Below are 26897 nucleotides of genomic sequence, written 5' to 3' on the forward strand. Positions count from 1 at the left end.
TAACACTTTGGCAAAGGGCCCATTCTGATGATGGTTTTTTAAAAAGTAATTAAAGTTTGTCTTTTTTAATTAAACAAATATAAAACCTTACTTCTTATTTTATTTGTTTTTGAGGATAGTCTTTTCTAAGTTTTTTTATGGCTCACAAAGCCAGCTGGCTCAGCTCTGTATTTACAGGCCATAGGTAAATTGGAACAGGGGTCTGGGTCCAGTCCAGGGACAAGGCACCCACGTCAGCCATGGTATGTGGCAATTTTTCTCAACTCACTTTGCTATTAGAAAAACTGTCATGTGTGTCCTCATATATTACCTGGAAAGTAAAGTAGGTGACCCAAGTTCTTCCCTTCCCTCTCCTCGTCCCTAGGTCCTTCCCTTCCTCCCTTCCTTTCTTCCTTTGTTTTTGCTAAGCTGGGGATCAAACCTATGGTCTTGCCCGTGCTAGGCAAGCACTGTTACCTAGTTTTTAGATAAACCTTCTGGGCGTGTATGTGTGTGTGTGTGTGTGTGTGTGTGTGTGTGTGTGTGTGTGTGTGAACTGAAGTCTGAGTAGAAAGTAATCATGAGGCTGGGAATAGTCAAGTTCAAGTTCCTGCTCTGTTCTTTATCCAGCTACTGACTCTGGGAGAGTGAGCTGCTTGCTCCCACCCTTATCCCCACCCCGGCTCTGAGCTCCATTTTGTCTGTCTCTACTCTGGGAACAATAGCACCCTACCTCCCTTGGGCATTGCTGTGATAACTCTAGAAGATAGGCAGGAAGGGTACCAAGGAGGCTGGACCCATTTAGGATGTGAGAACAGAGGTTAAGACAAAGCCAAGGTTTTATTTTGCTAGCTTGTTTCTGGGGAGACACAAATCCCCTGAGTCATAAATTAGGAGTGGGAACCCTGCTGGAGCTAGGCTCTCTGGGCCTGGGGTGGTTGTTGGGGTATATGCGGGGGGGGGGGGGGGGGGGGGAATCTGCCTCCCTGGAGCAGAAGGTCTCAGCAGAGGGCTTTCTATGTGGGGACACTGAGTCATGAAAGCTGGGAAGCTGGGAAACTCATAAGCCAAGATAGGCTATGGCAGGGTATGGACTCCATTTTGGAGGTGATGTCTTCTTAACCATTTAATAGTGAATAGTTGATAGCCACTATCTTGTGACTGTTCAGTGATGATTGTTAAGAATGTGGTAAAAATATTTGGAAGAAACAGTGGGAAGAATGGATCAGAGTAATATTTGACAGCACTGGGGATTGAACTCAGTGTCTTACTTTTGCTAGGCAGGTGCTCTATCACTGGAGCCACCCTCTAGTCTCTTTTTGCTTTTGTGTTGTGTGTGTGTGTGTGTGTGTGTGTGTGTGTGTGTGTGTTCTGGACCTTGAACTCAAAGCCTCCTGTCTTTGAGCTTTTTTGCTTATGGCTAGTGTTCTACAACTTGAACCACAGCTCTACTTCTGGCTTTTGGTAGTTAATTGGAGATAAGAGTCTCATGGACTTTCCTTCCTTGGCTGGCTTTGGACCATGATCCTCAGATTTCTGCCTCCTGAGTTGCTAGGCATGAACTGTGGGTGCCTGGGTTGCCCTGGTATTGGTCTTGGTTGCATGGTGTTGCATTATTCCTGGGCCAATTTGGACTAGAATCTTCTTCTTGTGCTTCTCTGTTACCGGGGTCTATGGGCATGTGTCACAGAGCCTGGGCATTGTGTTTCCTTGAATCTGGAATATCAGCCACCTACCAGTACACTGGGCCATTGATTGAGATGGAGTCTGTGAACTTCTTTTTGTCCCAGGCTGGCTTTCAACTACAATCCCTGATCTCTGCCTCCCAAGCAGCTAGGATTACAGGCTTTAATTATAGTGCTCAGCTTAGAATCTGACTTTTAAATTCATGCATAAGGCCTTAGTGATGGGAGAGATGCACTAAAGGTGGCAGGTTCTCCCTTCAGCTGGTCTCCCAGACCCATGTCCCTTGAGCCTGGCCCTACCCTCAGCCCCAAGGCAACATCTCTTCCTCCTGCTAGGTTAAGACTTAGCTTACTTTGCACAGCAGCAGGGAAGTATGGCATTGGTTTGGAGATCCATGCTTCCATGAGACAACATGGTTCAAAGAAGCTGGGAATGACTGACTCCCTTAGGTCCTGTCCTCTGTCCTTCTCCTTCCCCAACCTTCCCATCATGGCGGAGCCCTGTCCTCTGTCTTGTCTCTACCTTTTCCATGGTGGACTGTCCATTGTGATACAAGAGTCTCTAACAGGGTGGAATCTATCCATGGGGAAAATGCAAAACACATGGGTGCTATGCAGGCAGAGCCAGGGTGGAGACTCAGCAGAGCCAATTCCTTTGGCCATTTGTTTTTTTAAGAGATACAGCACGGCAACTTTAGCTCATCAGAGGGCACTAGGGCTTAGTCTTAAGCCCTGAGACTTTTAAAAAATCAAGCCACATGCGTGAGAACAGACATAGGATTTTCTTAGTGAGATTCCCTCCATTTTCCCACCCATGAGGGCTGAGTAAGAGTTCTGAAATAATCACCCCTTTATGTGGTTGTTGCCTATTTGTGGGTCATGAAATTCTGTATCATGGATCTGATCAGCCTGTCTGGATGGAAGGGGGGCAGAACAGAGTAGAAAAATATGTGGCAGCATTACATGTAGTAAGGGCAAATGCTACTGCATGAAATTCTTGTTCAGATAATTGTGCTGATGGAACTAAGACCCAGGGTCTTGGCCATGAAGATTGACAGCGACAGTGTGCTGGCATTGCTCAGTTGGCAGCAGTGGCAGTTTTTCTGGGATGTTTCTTATTAGGTTGTTTCTTCTGTAACACCCTTGATCTGCCAAGACCCAGTAGAACCCCTGCCCCTTTGCTGTGACAAAGGAAACTCCCCTTAGTCCCACATTTCTAAATGCCTCCAGTTGTAAGTCTTTAAACCTGGAGGACCCAGGGAAGAGAAAGCTCCAGCCTGCTGTTGAGCCAAGAGCCCCCTTGCCCCTTCCTGGATGAGTCTCTTCCAACAGCCAGGGGCAGACGAGAAGTTGTATCACAGGTCACTCTCAAGAGCAAGGTGTGGTTCAGCTGTAGGAGGACGTGAAGCCTTAGTGATAAAAGTCTTATCTCTTTGAATGGACTTCATGTTCCACCCTCTCCCATTTATCTCTAGGACATACTTACCAACTCCCATACTCCTCCAGACAAGAAGAGCAGATATATTTACGGCTTCCATATTTGCCAGATGTTTTAAAAACACATATTGGGGGTATGACAGCCGTTGTGTGATGTGCTGATGAAACTGGGGGAGAAGGGGAGGCAGGCAAGCCCAGAAGCATGAGCATCCTCTAGATGTAGGACTCCTTGATCATCTAATTTCTCTAAATTTTAAGTAAGTTTGCATAGCTGAGTCTCTGGGTTAGGCATGGGATAGTGCAAATTTCTCTCCAAAAATCTAAAGACCTTAACTAAATAGAGCACTTCATTTTTTCTTGCTCTTCCAAGGGTGTGGTAAGTGAGGAAGTCTATCCAAAAGAGGTCTTGGCAGGGCGTCTGTGCTGGAGCTGTAAAGGCATCATTGTAGGGCAAAGGCTGATGCAAGGGATTCCAAGAGAGGGCTCAGCAACAGCTGCCATGAAAAATACAGACGTGAAATTTCACACCAATGGCAATGCAATTTCAGCATGCATGAGAACATCTAGGGAGTGGCTTAAAGTTCCAGTCCTTATCTGGGTACTGGTGGCTTATACCTGTAATCTTCGCTACTCAAGAGGTTGAGATCTGAGGATCCAGGTTCAAAGCCAGCCTAGGCAGGAAAGTCTCTGAGACTCTTATCTCCAATTAATCTCCAGCTAAAATGTAGAAATAGGGCTGTGGCCCAAAGTTGTAGAACACTAGCCAGGAGCAAAAAACAAAAACAAAAAAACAACTCAGGGGCAGTGCCTAGATCTTACGTTCAAGCTCCAGTCCTCAGCAGGGCAAGTCCCTTCCTTTGTGCATGAGGAGGCCTGGGCTTGAAGTCCTGTGAGGCTCTGCCGGACTTGGTATCCTGCTGTTATATTGGAATTTGTTTGCAAGAAACAGAGAAGCCACATTTGGAGAGATCAACTGGGAATCTATTAGAAAGCCAGCGACTGCAGGTAGACTCCTGTCCCAAAGACCTACAGCCTTGAATACACTGAACAGCACTGTTAAGGAAACTGAGCCGTGAGGGTAGTAAAGCAAAGTAAGAGCAGAAAAACCCAACAAACTTGAACAACTCTAATGGAAAGCTGAAGAGGGATGCCATAGTGACCTGAAGAAGGTCAGGAGACACGAAGCATGGTACTGAGCCGGTCGGGGCCTAAATACGTTCATGGTCCAGGGGCAGGCTCACAGGGAACTTGAGAGTCTCCAGAGTTCATGGCACAGGACTGACAGGTCTAGTAGCCTATTATCTAGGGATGGCCCCTGCCTCTAGGAATTCAGACACACCCATCACCCTGGTGGTGGGACTTCACCATCCACCAAGAACACAACATGGTGCCAGTTAAACACAATTCCCTATTATCCACCACGTTGCCAAGATGGTCTTTCTGAAAAATGGTGCTGTGTGGAGGGTATAATGTCAGTCTCCACCTGACAGGTTGACATTCAGCAATGTCAGTAGATATGCCTAAAGAGGGACAGGGTCCATGCTAATGGGCTCTTTGCTTAGTATTTGCCATTGTCATCATTATCACTATTTATGGTTCTACTGCATCAGCCCTGGAGAGAGCCAAGGAGAGAGATTGGCTGGCAGTTATTCTGTCTACCTGGTTGCTGAATGTCTCTTCTGTGGTGACTGGTATAGGGAGCTTTATGAGATGCAAAGACATGTTGGGTTCATTTCTATAGGACAATCTACATTACACTTCCTTAGTTCTCCTTGTTCTGGCTCATCCAATCCTGTCCTTTAGGCCCCTGGCCATCATCTAATACCTGTGTCCATATCTTAGTCACTTATATCAACATAGCTAAGTATGCCACTTCTCCCTCCTTGGAAGAAGTTGGCTGGTACACCATTCAGAGTTCAGGCAGCCACTAGAAGTTCTCTTCCCTAGTGTCCTGCAAGGTTACTCTTGTTGAGGCTGCAATTCGGCAACATTCCATTTTCAGCCAGTGTCGACCAAACACATGGACTTCTCTGTGACACTGCTGGGTCCTTTTCTTCTCTGTTGGTCATAGGAGCCACCCATTAAGCCATAAGTGTGAGTTAAGGAACGGCCTTGGTGCAGAGCAGTAGGTGACATCAGTCTGGGCCACCTGCTCACGTATTTTACTTGTGTGCTCAAGACCTGCTTGAGCAGCCTGATCTCGACTAATCAGGATAGATCTTCTGAGCCTCTGACAGAGTCTTTATATTCATTTGTAGAGTCTGGTAGGAAAAGTTAAGTGGAAGTCCTTGAAACTACCTCCTTTCCCCCACTTCATGATAATAGATCAGAAACAACACTACCCCCAGGAAGTACTGGAGAGATTAGAGCCACTTTCAAGACTGAACTGGCACAGGTGTGGTGGGTCCCAGTACATTTCCATTAACTCACAGCCCTTGTGAAAGCCAAATGGGTTGTGGCATATGACATGGTTGCCATAAACCTGGCTGGAGGGTAGCATCTCTTGCAGCTGCCATGCCAGCTGTGGTATCTTTACTACAGTGTCTCAGCATAGGCTTTGGCTGGTGAGATGCAATGTGATCTCACAAATTCAATCCCAGGGAAGATGAAATAAAATGAACTTTCACATGGCAAGGACAGTTGTACAGATTCACTATTTTGCTTCAGAGTTAATTCTCCAGTTATCAGTCACAATATAGTTCATAGGAATGTATCATCAGACACAACTTAGATTATAATGGGAGTCCCCTGTACTGGTGATCCTATGCTAATTGGAGCCAGAGAACAGGAGTTGACAGCTACCTTAGCTACTCTGTTATGTACATGAGTGTAGCAGAGGTGGGAGATAAATTCTATCACTCTCATCTTAGCCTACTCAGACAGTAGCATCTGAGGTGACATGCCTTTCCTGCGCTGGAGTCATAGGAAATGGAGGGGAACAAGAATGAAGCAGTGGAGGAGGAAGAATCTATAAGAGGCATTAGATGGAGTGGTTATTCATATTGTGAGACCAAGTTGAAGATGCCTTAAAATTATTCTCTTAGGAGTGGGAGAAGTAGCTCAGAGGTAGAACATTTGCTTAGTGTGTGCGAGTCTCTGGATTCAAGCCATAGCATTTAAATACAATGGAAAAATTACTTTATTGGACTATTTGTTGGAAGGGGAGGGAAAGAACTGTATTGACCTGGTTCTACTGGCTAACATATTGGCCCACTCTCACACAGCAACTGCATTGTGTTTCCAGGAGGTTTGCTCAACAGTCTGAGGGTGGAGTCTCAATCAGAATGCATGGGGTTGGTTCAAGACAAGAATATGAGCTGCACCTGCTTGAAGATGGTGACAAGGCAGGGAAGAGCTGGTTGTCATGAGGGGACAAGTAGCCAGAGGCTCTGAAAACAGTGACCATCTTACTTTGGGTTGATCTAGAAATAGAGACTGAGCCAATGATCCACTGTGAGTAGTTCATTTGGTCAGTTTTCTGCTAGGGGAGAGATGGAGAGGTGGTCATGTTGTCTGGCTATTCCTACCCAGGGAGCTGAGGTTTTCATCCACCATGGGTCAGGAACAGCTTGGTGGGATGGTGGGGTTCACTCTTCTTTGCTGTTGGGTGGAGCAGGCTCTTGAGACACAAGAAAGCACTCAGGTGAAGAGATGAAGTTCAGGACATTGGTGGCTCACACCTGTAATCCTAGCTACTCAGGAGGCTGAGATTGGAGGATTACAGTTCAAGACTCTTTTCTGATAGAAAACCAGAAGTGGGGGCTATGGTTCAAAGTGGTATATCACTAGCCTTGAGCACAAAAGCTGCTCAGAGATAGTGCCCAGGCCATGAGTTCAAGTCCTATGACAAAAAAAGAAAGAGAAATACAGTTGTTGGTAGTTGGAAGACACAACCAAGCACATATATGACAAGAAGAGGGGCTGTGGGTAGGGCACTGACAGTGATGCCTGACACAGTCTTTGTTATCTCCTGTGAGCTTTTCTCACTGCATCTCCATAAGGGAAGTATTTGTTATTCCCATGTCCTGAAGAAACACAAGTGCAGAATCACATGTACTGACTGCTGGAAACTTCTTTTCTGAACCAAGTTTGGGATGCTTCTCACAGATTCCTGTGCCCCTTCCAGCTGCCAGAGTCAGTCTGGAGACAGTTTTGGAATACAGTCTTCTGGGATGTTTGGACAGATTATAGGAAAATGAAACAGCCAATTAATTTAGCCAGGTCCTGGAAGAATGGGGACATTAAATCCCTAGTCTCCACACGTCTCAGTCTTGCAGAGTGTACTTAACCACGGTAAACAATTTAGACTAGCTTGAGTATGACATGAGGCTTCCTCTTGGCTATTTCTACAACTTCACATTGAATGGAAGGAAATCGCTTAAGCCCCCACAACTCTGGCAGGAGGTAGAATGCCTTGCTTGGCTTCCTGCCCCATCCCTTGCACACTCACAGCGGGTACCATCCCCCACCCCCAGCTCACAGGCCTGAGTCCTTCCCTGTCTTCCACCAATCTGATGTCCGAATTACTACTTCTAAGCTAATTTTCCAAATGAGGGCCCTTCTTTTCTGTGAACATGGTCTGGTTACCTATGTGATGTAGGTACAAAACCAATAATACTAACTTGCATCTATTTCTCCTTATTAGAAGGAGAGAAATGAGCTTTGGGGACTTTTATCTTTATACCAGTGAAGTATTAGATAGCCAGCATATATATATATATATATATATATATATATATATATATATATATATATATATGTATACATGTACATATCTGAGTGTATATATACATAGTACATGTATGTACACATGTACATATATACATGCATATACATCTATATGTAATATGTATATATATGAAATGTACATACAGAACTTCCTTCAAGAGTCATTAAATTATCTGCTGCCTTACCCATATGTACACTGGACTAATAAAATGGACCACAGCCAAGCCCACCAATTAAAATTCAGCTAAGCCTTCATCCTTCAAGTAAATATAAGTGATGGAGGTGAGCCAGGTATAGTTCATAATATTGGCATCTTCGTTTTCAATGCAGGCGTACTTCATTTGTATGCCAAACATGGAGAAACATGTTCACCTTTCCTTAAACATGGCTTTTTTGTTGGTGGTGGTAGAGATTGTGAAGGTTGAACTCAAGGCCTGGGCACTGTCCCTGTGTTCTTTTACCCGAGGCTAGCAATTTACCACTTTGAGCCATAGCACCTTTCTGGTTTTCTGGTGATTAATTGGAGATAAGAATCTCACAGGGACTTTTCTGCCTGGGGTGACTTTGAACTGCAATCCTCAGATTTCAGCCTCTTGAGTAGGATTGCAGGCATAAGCCATTGGCATTATATATCTCTTTTTTTAAAGAGGCTTGTGAGATCTCAATCGATTCCATTTTTGTCTTTCTTAGAAGCAAAGGCAGAGCAAAGTGTGGTGCTAAATAGGACTTGCTCTTAGGCTTGGTGTTGAATAATAGAGAATGGTGGGAACTATGGCAAACTGGAAGTACTGTCTTTATGGACTCAATTCCCTCTTCAATGACAAGAAGTGCCAGCACATGGAATGAACCCTAGCTTGGCTACTTATTCACTCCATGAAACCCGGGCAAGTGTGTAACATGGGGACGAGGAGGCGCCCTTCCTCCAGCTTGGTGGGAAGATTCTACAGATATAGAAGGCATTTCTCTGGTCCAGTGTCACCAAGTTTTCCTAAAATTTTAAGAGAAGCTAAAAAGCTGGGTTTATTTATTTATTTTTTTATTGTGAGAATATCGTAAAGAGGAGTTACAATTACATGGGCAAGATAATGAGTACATTTCTTTTTTTTTTTTAATTGTGAAAATACTGTACAGAGGGGTTACAATTACATGGGAAAGATAATGAGTACATTTCTTATCAAGCATTGTAGCTGTAGCCTCCTCCTTTGTTTCCCCTTCCCATCCTTCCCCAGCCCCCAGTCCCCCCCTCCCCTGCACCAAAGTTGTAAAGTTCGTTTTCAACATAATGACTTGTATGTCTCATTGTTGCAATGGGTCCACCTGTATCCCTATTTAAACGACTTGTTTTTTTCCTTCCCCTCCACAAATTATACCAACATCAAATACAGTGAAAGCAGGGGTTATACTGTGGGGGAGGGACATACAAAGCAACAAAGAATAATCTTATAAATGTGTTAGAAACAATCGCATGAAAGAAAAAAACATTTGAATACATATCTTAGGGTTCATTTCCCTAACATCAACTTATCTGACCTTTTCTGCTTGACTCAGACGTATACTAGTTATTGCAAATAAGGGAAACCATGGAACCTATGTTTCTTTGGGCCTGGCTTACTTCACTTAATATAATTTTGTCCAAGCCTTTCCATTTCCTAACAAATGGGGCAATGTCATTCTTTCTGATGGAGGCATAGAATTCCATTGTGTATATATACCACATTTTCTTGATCCATTCATCTACTGAGGGGCATCTGGGTTGGTTCCATATCTTAGCTATTGTAAATAATGCTGCAATAAACATAGTTGTACTGGTAAAAAGCTGGGTTTTTATACACAATTCCCTTGTCATGAGAAATCATGAACTAATTTAATCTGGAGGTTGATACTTGGCAATGTGGGCCACACTGAGCTTATGACCACCAGTTCACAGTCTCTGGTTTTGTCAAAAAGAAGAGAACTACTGGATAGTCATAATGTCACTGGGAGCCTGGGACTTTGAACATCCCAAGAGACTAGGCTAGACCCCCCAGGCCCAATATACCAGTGAGAGACAAGTCGTGAGGGCAGAGAAAGGAGATTTATTCAAAGCAGTCTCATGGGAAAAACAGGTAAAGGGGTTCAGTGAGCCCAAAGCCATCTTTGCATTACTGCCTGGAGTTTCCAGATTAGATGCAGACTTTATCAGTCCTGGTTCAATGGTAACCTGGTGGATCATTTTCTCAGAATGGGTGGGGCAGGGCCTTCTGACAATAAGAAAGTCTTTGCTGCTTAGTGGGTAGATTTGACTTTGTCTTAAGATGTTTATCTGCCAGTCCTGTTATTCCCAGAAACCTAGGTGACTGCGAGTTTAGGACAATGACTAGAAGCTTGAGAAGGTATGGAATGGGACACAGTTAAAGCCCATGGCACTCTTTATCTTCCTGCCTTCAACCTTGAGTGGGGGGAGGGGTGGGGAGGAGAAGATAGTTTAGGCAGCAATGGTTTTTAGACACTCCTTGGATGATTAACAGGCCCATGTGCAGAGTTCAGACAGAATTGGGCCCAAAGTTGTAAGGTGAAGGAGGCAGCTGTAAAACGAAGGCAGGGATGGCAGATGTTCCTCTTGTTTTTCTTTCCTTGTAGGTCTAAGTGAGAAATCCTTGCTTTTCAGCAAAAGCGCGTTCTAAGGTCCTGTTACAATAGCTAAGGTGGCTTTTTCTAAGTGATGTAAAAAAACATGGTTCAAAGGAAAATCAACTCCATTCCTTGCTGCTGTGCTAACCAATACAGAAATACCGAACTTAAGAAAGATAATTCTCTCCATTTAGTGATTAATATGCAAAAGTTATGTGAGTGGAAGAGAATTTACATTCTTAGGAGGCCAAAGTGATCAGTGTTGTTAGAATGTGTTGGTAGGCTTAAGTTAGCGCTCCACGGGGACCATGCTGCCTCACTGCCTAAGAGCTTCACCTAAGGGTCCTGCTCCACTCTTCCCTGCTACCCTCTCCAGACTCCAGCTGATGGTACAGCTCATCACCAACATCCACCTTGCCAGACACTCCAGGAAATGCCTTCCATTTCACTAACCTGTATACTCTTGCCACCCAGCTGGGAGGAAGGATGCTTCCTCATCCCCACTTTGCAGATTTGCTCCTGTCTCATGCTCTGAAATAAATAGCAGAGCTAGGATTCAGTCCAGACAGCGAGTCCCCCAGAGTCCAGGCTCACCTTGACCTCCTGCCTTCTCAGCTGCTTCTTGCTAAGGGTCTGTCTCCTGGCTGTGGGTAGGTAGCTCACCTGTGTAGGTGACTTTACAATGACCAGCTGAGTTTATCCCATGTCAGCATCATCCGGAGACCTTTCCCGTGCTCTCTCTTTCTCTAATTAAAAGTCTGGTCTCTTGACAGCCGAAGTCCCTGGGTAGATGATGCGCTTTATGCCCTCTCTGGTCCCAGGTACCTACCCATCATTAAAATGGGGGACAGGCTAGAGGTGACTGGATCTGGTTTCTGAGGGTTGCATCCATGGCAAAACTTCGGAGCACACCAGGGTTTTTTTTAAAGCCTTAGTTCAGGGTAGCATTTAGGTTTCCCCAAACGCATCCACTCCTGGGTATCCAACTGCCTTAGGTACAGCAGCCCGGAGATGAGTCCAGCTGTGCGGCCTTCGCTCCATCCCTGAGCTTCGGTCTCCTCCATCATGTAAGGGAATCACTGTGGTTGTGGAGAGGAGAGGGGAGTGATCTGTCCACCAGGACAGACTGGAGGGCTGGGTGGGGCCGGGGGGGAGGCGTGCACAGCTCACCCCGAGCGCGCGGATGCGGGGCTTTCCTCGTAGGTTACATAAGGAGGTCTAGGGTGGAGCACAAGGCCGGGTGGAGGGAAAGGGGCGTGGGGAGGTGGCCGGCTTGGCGGGGATCCCCGCGCGTTGAGGGCTCCCGCTGCAACCGCCGCCGCCGCCGCCGCCGCGCGTGGAGGAGCGCAGGGCGCGGCGGAGTCGGGTTTCAGGGCGCGGGCGACTCCGGGCACGGGTCTGGAACTGGGATCTTTGCCGCTGCCGCTGCCTCTGCCTCCACACCGCCCAGAGCCGCCTTTGTTCCGGCGGGAAGGGCGAGCGCGGCGCCCCGAGTCCGGCGCGGAGCCGGAGCTTTTGCTGGGCCCGCCGCGCGCCCTCGGCGGGGGGCTCTGCAGATCCTCACGATGGCACCCAGGTAGGACCCGCGTCGCGGCGCCCTCCGCCCCTCCGCCCGCCCGCGCCGCCGCCGTCTCAACCTTCTCTCCACCACTTCTTGCAGGAGGAACGCGCAGTGCTGGCGCCTACTGTGGCCGCTGCTCTCCGTCTCCGCGCTCCTGTCCACTCTCACCCGGACACGCGCCTCGGCAGGTAGGCGATCCGGTCCGAGGGTGCCACTCGCGGGCCCCCGAGCCCGGGGATGGGGGTGGGGGTGGGGATGCAGGACGGGCGCAGCGGCAGCGCGCTTTCGGCTCATTCCTGGACATAAAAGGGAGTCCCGGCCGCTCGGTGCGCTCTCGGGCGGTCCTGCCCTCGTGCCTCCCTGCGGTGTGCCGTCCTGGCCAGGAACCAGGGTCCTGGGGCAGCCGGGGTGGAAGAGTGCGATCTGGGTATCTGGGGTGGCCGAACTGGGTGCAGCTACTCTAATCTTGCGCACAGAGAGACTCGGGAAGCTCAGTGACCGGGCTAGAGGCGACAGCCTAAGCGCGCGGCGCCCAGGTGTGCGGCGCTCAGGTGTGCGGGGCGCTGGCACAGGCGAGGCAGGGCGAATGCATCCCGGTACCCACGTGGGAAGCCTGTCCACCAGGAGGGATACCTTGGGCCTTGGCTGCGAAGAAATAATAGAATGGATCTCACGCTTGCTCACCTTAGCTCTGAGTTACCTAAGGTGGTCCCATTCCCCCTGAGCCATGGCTGGAAAGAGCATTGGGCTCCAAGCTAGACAGACGGTTCATTTTGTTTTCTGGCTCTCAGTTTCCATATCAGGACTCAGCTGAGATTGAAATGATAGAATTTGATCATCCTAGCTACTGAAGAGGCTGAGCTTTGAGAATCAGGATTTGAAGTCAGCTGGGGCAGAAAAGTCCTTCAGACTCTTATCACCAATTAACAACCAAAAGCTGGAAGTGGAGTATAGTATTTAGTGGTAGAGCACTAGCCTTGAACAACAACAACCAAAAGCTAAGAAACAGTGCCTCTAGCCCCAGGAATGGTGTGCAGGCATGCTTGCACATGTTTGCACACCCACGTGGAGCTTGAGTTACACAGGTGTTGGTTAGGGTCAGGTGGCCTGCATAGATGTCTCCACGGGACGAGCTTGGAAATGGATTTCACCTCTCCACCTCAGTTTATTCATCTGAGCACTGGGAGTCTTTAAGCCACTTTACATCCTAGGGACACGGAGCATTAAAGGAAGAATTAGAAATAATATGCTGGCACTTGCTAACTAGGCACAAAATGATCCTGTGATCTGTGTTGTAACCTGAGTGTTGGGAAACAAAGCAAGAGTTTTCCAAAGCTGAAGTTGAGAAAGGCTCGTTGGAAAGTCAAGATTTGAACCCAGGACTCCAGGCTCCTGTTCTTGTTCAGTCATTTCTCTAGACACCTTAGCAGCCGGGCCAGGCTGTCTGCCTGATAAGTCTCCTCTGATGTTGTGTGGTTTTAGATGATGTGTTCAGTCTGAAGTAGAATAAGGGAGTGGGAAGACTGGCCCCCTGAAGGAAGCTGGGGGCTCTGTGTGTGGCCTCAGTAAACTCCTTGTGCACCAGAAGAAGCCCAGGGCAGCTTCAGAATGGTCTCCTAGGGCGTGAGCCCCAAGTGCTATGATTGCTTTTCCTGCTAAGGCATCAGATTGGCATTTCTTGGAGATCAAAGGCCAGTTGGAACACAGTTTTGGCTTCTCGGCATCATAGGCCTTGTCAGAATGCTGCAATTTCCCATGTGACATAGGGCACTGCCAGCTCAGCCGCTGAGGGCAGCTTTGGGCTCTGTGGTCTTTGGAGAACTTTCCTGCCATACTGACCACTTTCTAAGTTTCTGGAAAGGAAACTTCCTTCTTCTCTTCTTCTTTCTTTCTTCTTCTTGCTTCTTTCTTCTCCTAGGTCCATAACTTGGTCCCCTGAAGTCAGGTCAGGGCTATTGTTTCAAGCACAGAGGAAGTCCTGCTCCAACCTATATAAAGCTGGGGGCCAGAAGCCCCCTCCCCCCCACACACATAGGAGGGCTGTTTACAACTGACAACATTCAAGGGCCCCTTTGAGACCAGAAGCGAGCTCCTGTAATATGAACTACCCACCTTCTGCATGCAGTTTAATATGGCTAACTCCCATAAAACACTGTGTATTCATTCATCGAATCCTTGCAGAGCTCAGAGCCTAGCATTGAGAATTGCTATTTGGTCTGATCTTCAGATGAACAGACTGGATGTTAAGCCAAGCCTGCTAAGTGTCTAAGGGAGGATTTGAACTGGGTAGTCTGAACTCTAGCACTCTTGCTAATAACCATGCTATTAACCAGCTTCAGAGGTAGAGAAGGCGTTACAGGCCCCGCAGTCTGTAATGAGTCCCATGACTGGAGGGTCACAATTGCACAATTGTAGCAGGAGCCAGCTCCCCGCTCCCCACCTCTCTTTGTGGCCTGGTGTAGTCTACAAAACACTCAGCCTCCACCAAGTCACTGCAGCCACCTCCCAGCGTCGATGGGAAGCTGGAGTTTGACTTTATCTTACAGAGGAGCCTCAGAGAGGCACAGAATTTGCCTAAAGCCACACAATTGTTCCTAAGTAGACCCAGGATACCTTTATGTGTCCATTGATTCCAAGACTTTCTCCCAGAGGCCACCCGTGCTAAACCCATAAGCAGGTGGTTTCTGAAAGTGGGTTTGTATGTGGGCTGCTATGGAGGTGTGGTCCCCCCTCCTCCCCCTCATACTGGGATTTGTACCATTTGAACCACACCTCCAGCTCTTTTGCTTAATTTTCTTGGATACAGACTTGTGCTTTTTGCCGAGGCCCAGCCTCAGATTACTATCTCCTATTTATGCCTCTTGCATAGTTAGGGTGACAGAACAAGCCACCATGCCCAACTTGTTCATCAAGATGGGAGTCACAGTTTGGGGGGGTAGAGGTGGGGGTCTGGCCTTAAACCCAATTTGTGCCTCCTGAGTAGCTAGAATCTCAGGTATGAGCCACTACACCTAGCCATTCTTGTGTTTTGTTTTGTTTTTTACCAGTTTGGCAATTTCTTAAAAAGTGAGACATACTTATCCTACCACCTTGTGATTTTACTCCTAAATATCTACCCATGAGAAAGAAAAGCCTATGCCTACACCCAACCTGTATGTGAATGTTCATAGCAGCATTATTCAGAATGTGCCAAGATGAAAGCAAACAGTCCATCAATGCCGAACGCAAGGTATATCCTTTCCATGAGATGCTATTCAGCAGCAAACAATGACTTGAGGCACAGAGTTCTTCTACAATATAGATAAGCCTTAAATGCACTAAGCTAGCTGAAAGAGGCCAGACATGCAGAGAGCCTATTACAACAAGCCATGGGCTATATTATCCCACGGATAGATTATCACAAGTATGGGAAGACTTCCCAGGTCAAGGACAGAAGCAGGGAGTCATGCAAATGGGCATGAGAACTTTCTGGAAACTGTTCTAAAAGTCGGCTGAGGTGGTAACCATGCAACTTATAACCCCATCGAAACTTATTTAACTGTTCTCATCAATGTTGAATGTCATCCAATGCATACTTACCTCATTGAAGCCATTTGTAAAAACAAAAGCATGACTGGGTGCCAATAGCTCGCATCAGTAATCCTAGCTACTCAGGAGACTGAGATCTAAGGATTGCAGTTCAAACCTAGCCTGGGTGGGAAAGTTATGAGACTCTTACCTCCAATTAATCGCAGAAAAAGTGGGAATTGAAGCTGTGGCTCGGGTGCTACCCTTGAGCAAAAGGAGCTCAGGGAAAGCGCCCAGCCTCAGAGTTTGAGCCCCAGACCAGAAAAACAAAAACAAAAACAAAGAAAACAACCCAAACTCCAAATCATGTACTTTCACAGGGTATCTGGGCTCCATGTGGGATGGGCCTACTAGTATAGGCCAACACCTCTTCAGCCCACCAGCTACCCACCCCAGAGGGCGCTGTTTCCCAGGGGAAATGGGTCCTGAGTTCCAGCTAGAAGAGCAAGGTCCATCTGTACTTCTATGCCCCTTGTGATAAGTGTGGAGCACAGGCATAGGGTACATTGTGGATACTGCATCTGTGAAGGGTGCATCTTGGTGAGCTTCCTAGCATCTACCCTCCTGCCCCCACCCCCAACCCAAATCAAACTTGGAGAAACCAGGGTTTCATCACTGATTCTGCTGTGAAGTGAGATAGGCTCACTTTCCCTTTCTAAACCTCAGTGTTTATGCAAAGAGGCAAGATTCATTCATGTCTCTATTCCTTCTGGTTTAAAACATTAGGAAATGAATAGGGTTACCTAGCTCAAGGTTTAATTACTCCACATAGTTTAGTTTCACAAAGGTAGATGAACCACTGATTCTGCAAGGCTGTACGCTGGTGTGGGACAGGAAGGAGCTGGACTCACATTTGCCCAAGGGGCTCATAGTTCACAAGCTGAATGGCGAAGCCACAGACAATTGCAACACAGTTTTCTCCAAGCTCTTTTCACCCAACACCCATCATGCCCCAAGGGCAGCGGCCCACCCTCTCTCATTATCTTGACATGTGTTATCCCGCAACCCTTGGGTCCCTCTCCCACCCAAGATGGAGCTGATGAATGGCATCATCCTACCTCTCCCTGGTGACATTACAATGTCACCAGAATTCCTGCTGTTGCAGAAGATAAACGTCTGTTGCACAAGTCTCCCAGGGCACCTATGGTTGCCTTACTTTAAGTAACTGATTTTGATTAAAGGGCTGATAAGGCATGACTTACTTGTTTTCCCTTCAACTATCTTCTTGTGAAATATATTCCCAGGTGGGACCCAGAATTCCTCAAAGTACTCATTAGTATGTGAGTTAGTGCCACCTTATTGTGTGGCTCATCATGGTTATGTGCGAGTATACGTTTTTTTCTTACTGATATACATTTAGTTTTGTAGTTTCTATACTACAAATTGCTTTCTTGTTCCTGTACATAGGTACATGTATGTGTATAGGTGCTTGGTTCCATGTAATTTTGGTAATTTTTGTTTTGTGATATGTTTTGAAGTCTGGTAAAGGTAGTCACCCCAGTCTCTTCTTATAAGCCCTGTGTTCTTCCATAGAAATGGTTTATCAGATAATCTCCTCATGATAATGATTGGACACTAGGAGTATACTAGTAGTAAAGGGTAAGTGAGACTTCTAAAAAAAGAGGCAATATTCCAGGCAAAGTTAGCAAGACCCTGTCTCAAAAACCTATACAAACAAAATGGCTTGGGGACATTGCTCATATGGTTGAGTGTGCACCTAGCAAGTATGAGGCCTTGGGTTTAATCCCAAGTACTGGAAATATAAAACAAAATAAAGTAAAAATAGAGAGGGGCAGTCTTATGCTAAAGCAGTACAAATCATTAACATTCATTATGGGAAATGGATAAGCACAGACTCATAGAGGCCCCAGGTTGTGTGTGGGGCCTGAGTTGTTGTCAGTACAGCTCAGGGGAGTTGAGTGGTGTCAGGGTGTTTAGAGAGTCACATTAGACCACAGTTCCTTTTTCTTTAATGTACCCCAACTAGAGAGAGCAGTAGTCTATATTCAGAGCAGAGGCTGGAAGACTGTCAGACCTCTTCCTGGGTAATAGCTGAGGAAGGAGACAGGCATGGGACTCAGGTCACCTACTGAGTGAAGGGCAGTCTCCATCAGAACTCAGCCTAACTCAACCCAACTCAACCTAACTTAACCCAAACTCAACCTAACTCAACTCCAACACAACTCAACACAACTTAAACCAACCCAACTCAAAACTCAATTCAACCTAAGTTATCCTTACTCAGTCCAATTCAAGTCAACTCAACCCAATCCAGCCCAACCAAACCCAACGCAACTGAACCCTACTGAACCCAATTCAACCTAACTTAAACTAACTCAGTCCAACATAACACAACTGAATACAACTTAACCAAACTGGACTCAATTCAACCTGAGTTAACCCAACTGAATCCAATCCTATTCATCTCAACCTAACTCAATTCAACTCAGTCCAGCTCAACTCAATACAATTTAACGCAGCTCAACTCAACCTAAGCCAGTCCAGTCTCACTCCTGGTTGTTAACTTGCCATGGGTGACAAGGACAGAGAAGAAAGCTGTTTCGAAGGCATCTGTTTTAAAGGAACCAGGTCCCCTGACCCAGACATTGGGGAGCTACTTCCAGTTTGGGGGAGCTTGGCTGGAGTCTGGCCTGCAGAAAGTAGCCAGCTTTAGGCTCTGTAGGAGTTGCTTTTCCATCACTGAGCTATTCACATGAGGCCAATTTCCCATTGCACCCCACCCCACCCTGACCAGGAGGGCTTCTGAAATTAGCTTCCTCCCCCAAAGAGCTTCTGTTGAAGTCTTTAAAGTGGTCTGGCCTATTTTAGCTGTGGTTGTCTGTCTTTCTGCTGCATTTGCTGACTGCCTGCCCTCTCAGGAATTGGGGGTGGGGCCAAAGAGTTGGCGGTGGGATTCACAGAGCAGTAGTGAAGGCTGGTTTGCCACAGGTGGTTCTGGCCTAGGAGTCTCTCTTGAGTATCTCATACAATCCATGCAAGCCTGGGTACTGCCAGAATGAAGCTGTGGGTGTCTATTGAAGATGGCAGACACAGAGGATATAAGAAGCCATTAAAAGATATTTTTTTAAAGTAACATTAATGAACATAATTCATGATTATTATAAAAGCCTAGGACAAAAAAAAAAGAGAGAAAAGGAATTTAGAAAGATCACAGATTATCTTATGAATCAGAGCTAAACCCTGTTCACTTTTGGCAGTCTATCTTCCAAGTTTATTTTCCATGCTTCAATATGCACATATATTAGAATATGAATGGTTCATTCTGTAAGCTGTAATTTTGCTGATTGTTTTTCCCCCTGACAATCAACTAGACACTCCCTTTGGAACATTAATGTTCTTCTTTAATATTCTTTGTAATTGAAAGAGGGTTTTGTTGTATGGATGTCCCATAATTAAACCATTCCTCTTTTTGACCTTTAGGCTGCTTTCAACTGTTCACTATTATAAACTCTATGGTGATGATAGTATTTACATGGCTCTGTATTTGAATATTACTGCAAATATTTCCCAGCACCAAGTCAGGCCTGGTGCCTGCCCATTTCCAAGGCTTTTGCTGCATTCTTTGGCAAGGCAGTGCTGTACATAAGAACACCTGTCTTCCCTGTCTTTGCCCAGGGCTGCTGCTTTTCTAATCTCAGGAGAGTGGTAACAGCAAAAGAACTAGCATCTGCATGGCTCCTCAGATCTGGGAAATCCCTTTTCCCTCACCTCCATTCACCCACACATTCTGCACATGTGCCTTGTGGTCAGGAAAGAAAAGAAAGATTTTTTTTTTTACTTGTAATGTGAGAGCTCAGGTCCTTGGGGATTGCACAGGAACTGAGGCCAGTGCTCTTGCTTACTCAAGGTGAGGTTCAGCCACCAGTGGGAGTTAAAAGTTTCTGGTTCAACTGTAAGAACTGGAATGAATCCAGGCTGGTGGCTTCTTTTTAAAGGTGCGAGGCATAAGTCCCACGGAGGGAAAAGTGCCTATCCACAAGAGGCAAAGGGTTCAAATCTCAGCTCTGTTACTTCCCTTTGAATGACCTGGGGCCAGTTACCTCCCTTATCTGTGTCTATAACTTGGATGAACATGGAGCCTGTCCTTGGTGACAAGTTCATGCCTCATTACTTCTGGTTCCCACATCACTGTGGGTTCCTTGAGGGCAGGAACCCTTTTTGTTTATCCATGTTTCCCCAGACTCTGACATGGCACCACAAGGACACAATGAGCAGTTGAATACATTCATGAATGAATCATTCAAAGCTAGGGGCTTTGGGGACCTTAGTGAAAACCCAGCATTATGAATTCTGGACCATGACAAAGTCTCAATGGTGGTCTCACCCGGCAGCCACCCACTGTGATAGAACAGATACACAGAGGGTAAAATATGAGAAACAATTAAGGTACGCTTTTCCAGGACTGGAGGCGATTACCATTCCATTCACCAGTGCACAGCTGCACAGGTCCTGGCTGATGACTAACTGAACCTGAATCCTGCAGCTCCAACAGCAGCAGACACAGAGCTCTCCATGAAACTGGCGTAGCCTGCTTCTCCATCCCCAAGAACAGTCGTGGTGCTGTGAAGCCCAGAGGGAGGAAGTGACTAGCTCAAGATCCCAGAGACAAGTTGGCAGTAGAGCCGGAGCTAGAACCAAGAATCATTGCTCTCAGGCTAGAGCTCTGATGTTTAGAGGTCTTCACGTGGGCCTAGAAAATACCAGAAATGAGATTTGTACTGTAATTATATGGTACTTTCTATGTTTTAAACAGACATCAGCTATGTATATGTGTGTGTGTTTTACACGTATAAATTATATGTAAAAGTATCTATGTGCTTGGGCTGTTATATATTACATAGAAATATATCATCTAATATATTATCAAGATATATAGCTATTTATGTATCAGTATATAATATATGCTATACTATATTTTATGTATATATCGATATTAAGTGTGTACATGTATGAGCATCAGTGTGTTGTACAGATGCATTACATGTCTACATAGGTGTCACTGTGTGTTCTACATGTGTGTTACATGCTTGTATCATGTGGGTGTTGGTGTGTGTGTGTTCAATACCCCTGAACCTCACAACATTCCTGTGAATGCCAGAGCTCAGTTGCAGCTCAACAGCAGTGTACAGGACTGTGGGAGCCACTGTGGTCATTTACTACAGGACTATGGACAGGGAAAGCACTGTTCTACTGAGGGTGGCATCCGTGATCCTCAGAGCCCCCACTAAGGGCTGTTCTGCCAGCTAAAGGGGGTCCCATGTGCTGGAAGCAGCTGTGGTGACAGGGAGGGGGTGGTGGAGACTTGCCTAGAAGCTATTTTGACATTTCTTGGACATATTTTTGTACCTCCCCAAGACTCTGTTTCCCTATCTAGGAAATGAAGAGATCAGATCAAATGAAACCTAAAATCATAGATAGTAACAGTATTCACTGAGATACACATTTAGCTGCTTTGGAGGCAGAACTCAGGAGGATCATGATTTGAGGCTGACATTGAGGTGAGAGGGACAGAAGACCTTATTTTTTTTTGTTTAAAGAACACCTAAAGAGTAAAAAAAAAAAGTTAGGGGTATGGTTCAAGTGGTAGAGTAGTATTTGTTTAGCAAGCACAAAGCCCTGGGTTCAAATCCCATACTGCCATTTTAAAAAATAAAAATAAAATCACCATTACCAAGAACATTCTAGCATAACTAAGTTCAGTCTGGCTGAACTTCAAGACAAATGAGGGCAATGACTTAACTTAGAAGGACTCAGCTCCAATTCCCTTGTTCTGAGCCTTGACCCTCTCTGATGGCCCATTCATTAAAGTTGGGACCAAAAACACTGACCAACAACTGGGTATATTTGGTCCTAAACAGAGACTACAGCTGCTGGCCCCCTCTGTCTCGTTAAAATGCCAAATTACTCATTCTTTAGAAAAAAAAAAGTCGGAGAGAGGAGCAAAAAAGGGAAACCATTTCTTACTGCAGAGTTTTTCCGTGTGACACATTTTCTAATTTTATTCCAGGTTAAACCGTCTACAGTAGATGGCTCCATTTCAAGGTCTCTCCCTCCTTCTCCTCTTTAAGAAACAGGATTGTTTTGTTTGCTTAATATTTTCAAGTGTGGACAGGTGCCCTGTTTCAAAAGCATGCCTTCCCTTTGCTCTGCTCTGAGATGCAGGATCAGAGTCGGGATCTTTTGGTCCTAGCCTGGCTGTGACCAGGCCTCTTCTCTTCTCTGCAACATAGATACTTAATCTGCAAAGGGAGGGAAAGGCTTGGCTCACCACAGAGACGGTGTGGCTGGATTGGAAGCAGTAGTGGCTGAGCCCGTTTCTATGGGTGGTTCTGTTTGAGACTGGAGTAATGCTTGAGGTTAGATCTGCCTCTAGCTTTTGTGGTCTCTGCATGGTTGCTGAAGTGCTCAGGGTGCCTGAGACATTTTAGTACCTTAAGAGAATGATCGCTTTGTTTTAGACATAGGAATTCTGCCTCTGCAATGTCAGCATGCCATTTCTCCCTTCCACCCCGACCCCACCTGGGGTCAGGTCAGTGTCAAAGCTTTCTGATAGATTATTGCAGTTTCTCACTGCTAGAAGGACCTCCCATCTCTGACCTTTAGCACATCTGCTCTTTGCAAGCGCACGTCCTAGCATGTCATGTCTCTTATTCAAACCCATCTACGCTTTCCATTACAGCACAGTAAGTTCCACATTCTCCGGCTAGAGCCAAGGCCTCTTCTCCTCCCACAGCTTTCCCTGTGCTGGTTCAGCCATGAGGAGCCACTTACTGGGCTCTGAGTTCACTATGCATACTTCCTTCTTATCGTTCACCTTTTCTCTTTATAGACTTGCTCCTTAAGCTGTGGGCCCTGAACCATCTGCATTAGCCTGGCATCATTCAGAGCTTGTTAGGAATGAATGATCCCAGTCCTGACCCCAGAACAAGGGCATGAGAAGGCACACTTCAGCCATCAGATGATGAATGCCAGGCCAGAGGGAGAGCTGTGGGGGCTGGTGGGGCTGTGGTCAGGCCCAGATGGTCTTGTTCTGAACACTGTGTGTATTCCTTGATTACCTTGCCTATCTTCCTAATTCTCTTAAGGTCTGTCTCTTAATCTGTAAGGCTAGGGATAAGAATGTCTCAGGTTTCTTCTAATAATGAAATGTAATAATGACCTCAAGATTTTAGTGCAGTGTCCGCGTTGAGTGAACTCTCAATAAAGGGTAATGGCTGTGGTGCCCAGGTTCAATCTCAGTGTTCCTGAAGTTGTTCCTGAGACTGCTGTAGCCTCTCTCAGCATTGTGTTATACCTGGTTTGAATTCATTGTCAATTCCATCTCATTAAGGGCAAAGGGGACCAGGACAATGTCATTTACCTTTGAAGGTTAGAATCTGACTCTGGAGTACAGGAAGAGACACAATCATAATCCAATGGCGAAAGGTGAAACAGCTGGACAAGGACTTTGCAGGATGAATGGATGGGATACAGTTAATTGCAGGGTGTGTGTGTGTGTGTGTGTGTGTGTGTGTGTGTGTAAGTGTATGCATGCACACGTGCAGAGCTTGGGTTCTGTTCCTTAGTTATTTTGCTCAAGGCTGGCATTGTCCACTTGAACCACAGCATCATGTCCAGCATTTTTGGCAGTTACTTGGAGATAAGAGTCTCACAAAGTTTCTTGTCCGGGCTGACTTCAACCCACAATCCTCATATCTCATCCTCCTGAGAAGATAGGATTAAGAGTGTGCCACCACTGTTCAACTTAATTACAGGTTTTAATTTTTTGTTGTTGTTGTGGGGCTTGAACTCAGAGCCTAAGCGCTGTCCCTGAGCTCCTGGCTCGATTGTAATTCTTAACCATGATAGAAATGGGTTTTCTCCCTGTGATAACCTGGTGGGTTTTTCATTCACTCATTTGTTCACACATTTTTACTTCATAAACATGTGTGACTGCCTACTGTGTGTGATGCCATGCATGATTTGCTGGGCACAAAATGATGAGCAAGGCAGGCTTGGTTCCTGCTGTCACGGAGCCTACCATCCATCCAATGGTGGATGACAGCATGAAATAAAGGTTTGTACAAAAACTTCACACTCATTAAGGGCCTTAATAGTATGAAGCTGTATGCTGGTGACTTATGTGTAATGCTAGCTAGTTGGAGGCTGAGATCTGAGGATCTCTGTTTGAAGTCAGCCCTGGATGACAAATCTAAGAGACTCCTCTCTGCCATTAACCAGCACAAAAAGCCAGAAATGGAGATATGGCTCAAGTGGCAGGGCATCAGCCTTGAGTGAAAGGCTAAGCAAGAGCAAGAGGCCCAGAGTTCAAGCCCCCACACTCGTATATCCCCCTAAAAATAGTATTGTAAAGAACTGTAGGTGCCAGGTGTAGGAGTATATACCTGTAATTCTAGCACTTGGGATGCTGAGACAGCAGGACTATAAATTCAAGGCCAGCCTGGGCTATATAGTGAGACCTTGTTTCAAAGAAAAATATGGAGAGCTATGGACACTCTCATCTGTACTGTTTAAGATGAAATCCAAGGGCTGAATAGATTTAGCCAGGAAAGGAGGTGGGCTTGTAGATTAGCAAAGAAGTGGAATGTTCCAGATAGAAGGAGCAGGATGAGGAGAGGATTGAAAAAGCAGTCAATGAGGACTCAGAGCATGTGAGGGAAGAGTAAGGATGGGGTCTCTGGGAAGAAAGTGGAGTCTCTGTTATGTAGCCATTTTCTCTTGTGTGGCCCTGCTAGAGGTCCCTGGGATGCCATGTGGTACTCACAGCTCAGGGCTGAAGGGCGACTCCAACCCTAGGAATACAGAATAGGACTGTGGGTTCTGACTCCTAGAGAGGAGATTACTTCCGGGTGATGGCAGAAGGGATGTGCATCTGAGTGACCTGGAGAGAGGAAGTTTCGTGACTTGCGGCAAGTATTAGGGGAACAGGGCTGGAATGAGAGCCTTGAGCCAGTGCCAAGAGTCCTTAGTTCTCCCTAGGCCACCCAGAGAGCTTGCAGGCCATACCAGCTGTCTGGTGGCAAGGAGTAAATGAGGAAAGGTCCTAAGACCTCCCCTAAGCAGTGAGACACAGCCAGAGTCGGCTGGGTAAAGTGGCCCCTATTGGTACCATTTTGGGGTGGCCCAGCTCTGATTTGATCTCTTCTCACTCTCTTTCTCTAGCTCTGGATTTCTGTGAAGATTGTACAATCTCAGATACAATGCAGAAAGTTCTTGCCAGGGGGACACCCAGGTGGAGAACTTGGGAGGAGTGATGGCTTGAATGACCAGGCTGGTGGATGAGAGGGTGCCTTCCCTTCCCTTTGCCTGAGCCATGGCCTTTAGAGACCTGCTTCCCTCTCCAGCCCTCACTCGCTTGCTCACTTGCAGTTCTTGGCTGTGTGACAGCCCTCTTGCAAAGAGCCCCATTGTTTATTTCCTGCAGCATCTATTTTACTCAGCGGTTGGTCAGTTGGGGTGAGGAGCCCAGGCAGCACTAGGGAATAACTTAGGACATTTTTACATTATGAAAAGAAACAAACACACAAGTGATAGAGTGGAAACTCGAAGTGCTTTGAAGCAAGGAGGCTTTCAATCGATTTCCAAGTTCCTCTTTGGAATTCCCAAGTTTCTTTTTGGTTAGATTCGGACCCTCAGGTGTGGGGTGGTGGGGTCCTGTCTCTGATGATGGTGTGCTTCAGTAATGATGATGATCTCGAATATAGAGATTCGAGATCCTCCAAACTGTGGGTTATTGGAAAAGGTGTTCAAACTATTGCATCAACATTTTCTCCATTAACAGCTTACTAACTTGTGTGGTGGGACTATTTATTTGCATTTGATCTGATTTCTGTTTTGTTTTGCTTTATTGTTTATTTTTAACCTCAAGGCCTTGAGCTCTCACTTTCTTGCTCATGACTGGTTTTCTACCACTTGAGCCACACCTTCAACACTGCTTTCTGCTAAAGATGGAGTCCCTTAGACTTTGCTATACAGGCTGGCAATCCTCTGGATTTCTGTCTGCGGAGTAACTAGGATTATAGGTGTGAGCTACATCTCCCTTGAGAGAGGGGTCATTGCCCTCTTGTGCTAGAGGAAAGGGACTCATCTCTGAATCCCCAGTGCCTGCCATCCAGCAGGTGCCCAATAAATGCATAGACAGGAGAGGGTGGTGATGGCTGTAAGAAGCCCATCTGTCTACCTCTCCAGGAATTAGTGTGTGTGGCTGCTCTGCCATGGGAAGCCGGGGTGGAATGTGAAAAATGCTGCTCATGCATATGCATGAAGAAGACTGGTCAGTCCTGTTCAAGATTTCTAAGAATTGCCCTTTGGGAACAGCCTCCTACCCAGTGTGGTCTGTGCTGCATAGTGGCTACTTGTGGGCCAAGACAGTTCATCATTCACACACCTTGCATGGCTGGGCCTCACTTCTCATGGGACCTGCAGAACTCTCAGTATCTTACTTCCTTTGGAACCCACTGAGGGAAGAAGATGCTGGACTTTGGAGATCATCTGTTTGGGTTTTGTCAAATGACAGATGGGAAGATGGAGCTCCAGAGAGAAGAGGAACATGTTAAAACATGTGGTTCTAGGCCAGATGTGGGTGGCTAATACCTGTAACCTAGCTACTTAAGAGGCTGGGATCTGAAGATCGAGGTTTGAAGCCAGCCCATGCAGGAAAGTCCACAAGAGTCTTATCTCCACTTAACCAGCTAGAAGAGAGCTGTGATTCAAGTGGTAGAGCTCCAACCTTGAGTGAAAAATCTAAGGGACAGTGCCAAGTCCCTGAGTTTAGGTCCCAGTACTGGCAGAAGGAAAAAAATTATGTGGTTCTAGAACTGGATGTAGAACTCTGCAGTGGTTGCTTTGCAGCACTCTGAAATTCCCAAGTGTGGCTCCACCACAGGTGCCTGATTGTTTTGTCTCCTGCTCCATGGGCCTGGCAGAAGATGGCAAAAGCTGAGCTGTGAAGTCATCCAATGAGTTAGATCCCTGTACTGTTGCTTAGCAACTCTGTGGCCTGGGTCATACTCTCAGAAATTGCCTGGATTTCCTCACCTGGGCAGAGGGATGGTAGGAGGCCATGTGAGGCAGGAGCAAAGAATAGCAGGAAGTGTTAGCATACAACTCCAGTGATGCTGGATCTCCTGTGACTGAACAGCACCCTGCTAGAGAGCTGTATAAAATACTGAGGCCCAGAGCTCATCCCCAGAGATTGTGATTGGGGTGGGGGTTAAGCACCAGTATTTAGTAGCTAACCCCCACTCCCTCCAGGCTCCACTGCCAATCCAGGAAGTGCTCAATGCTAGATGATCCATGGAAGTAGTCCA

At 46.3% G+C, this 26897-nt stretch overlaps 1 protein-coding gene across 2 annotated transcripts in view; it reads left to right on the forward strand.

Annotated features, from left to right (window-relative positions):
• The first annotated feature begins 11799 nt into the window (after positions 1-11799).
• The window catches only part of Col15a1 (collagen type XV alpha 1 chain), a 93180-nt gene continuing 78082 nt past the window's right edge, over positions 11800-26897 (forward strand). For both annotated transcript variants that reach the window (XM_042698125.1, XM_042698131.1), the window contains exons 1-2: positions 11800-12015; positions 12100-12188. In XM_042698125.1, the coding sequence (XP_042554059.1) occupies positions 12005-12015; positions 12100-12188 (100 nt within the window). In that variant the 5' untranslated portion in view covers positions 11800-12004. The remainder of the gene's footprint in view (positions 12016-12099; positions 12189-26897) is intronic.

Source organism: Dipodomys spectabilis, unplaced genomic scaffold, assembly GCF_019054845.1.
Source record: "Dipodomys spectabilis isolate Male_0828 unplaced genomic scaffold, ASM1905484v1 ptg000006l, whole genome shotgun sequence".
In the NCBI taxonomy this organism is placed as follows: domain Eukaryota; kingdom Metazoa; phylum Chordata; class Mammalia; order Rodentia; family Heteromyidae; genus Dipodomys; species Dipodomys spectabilis.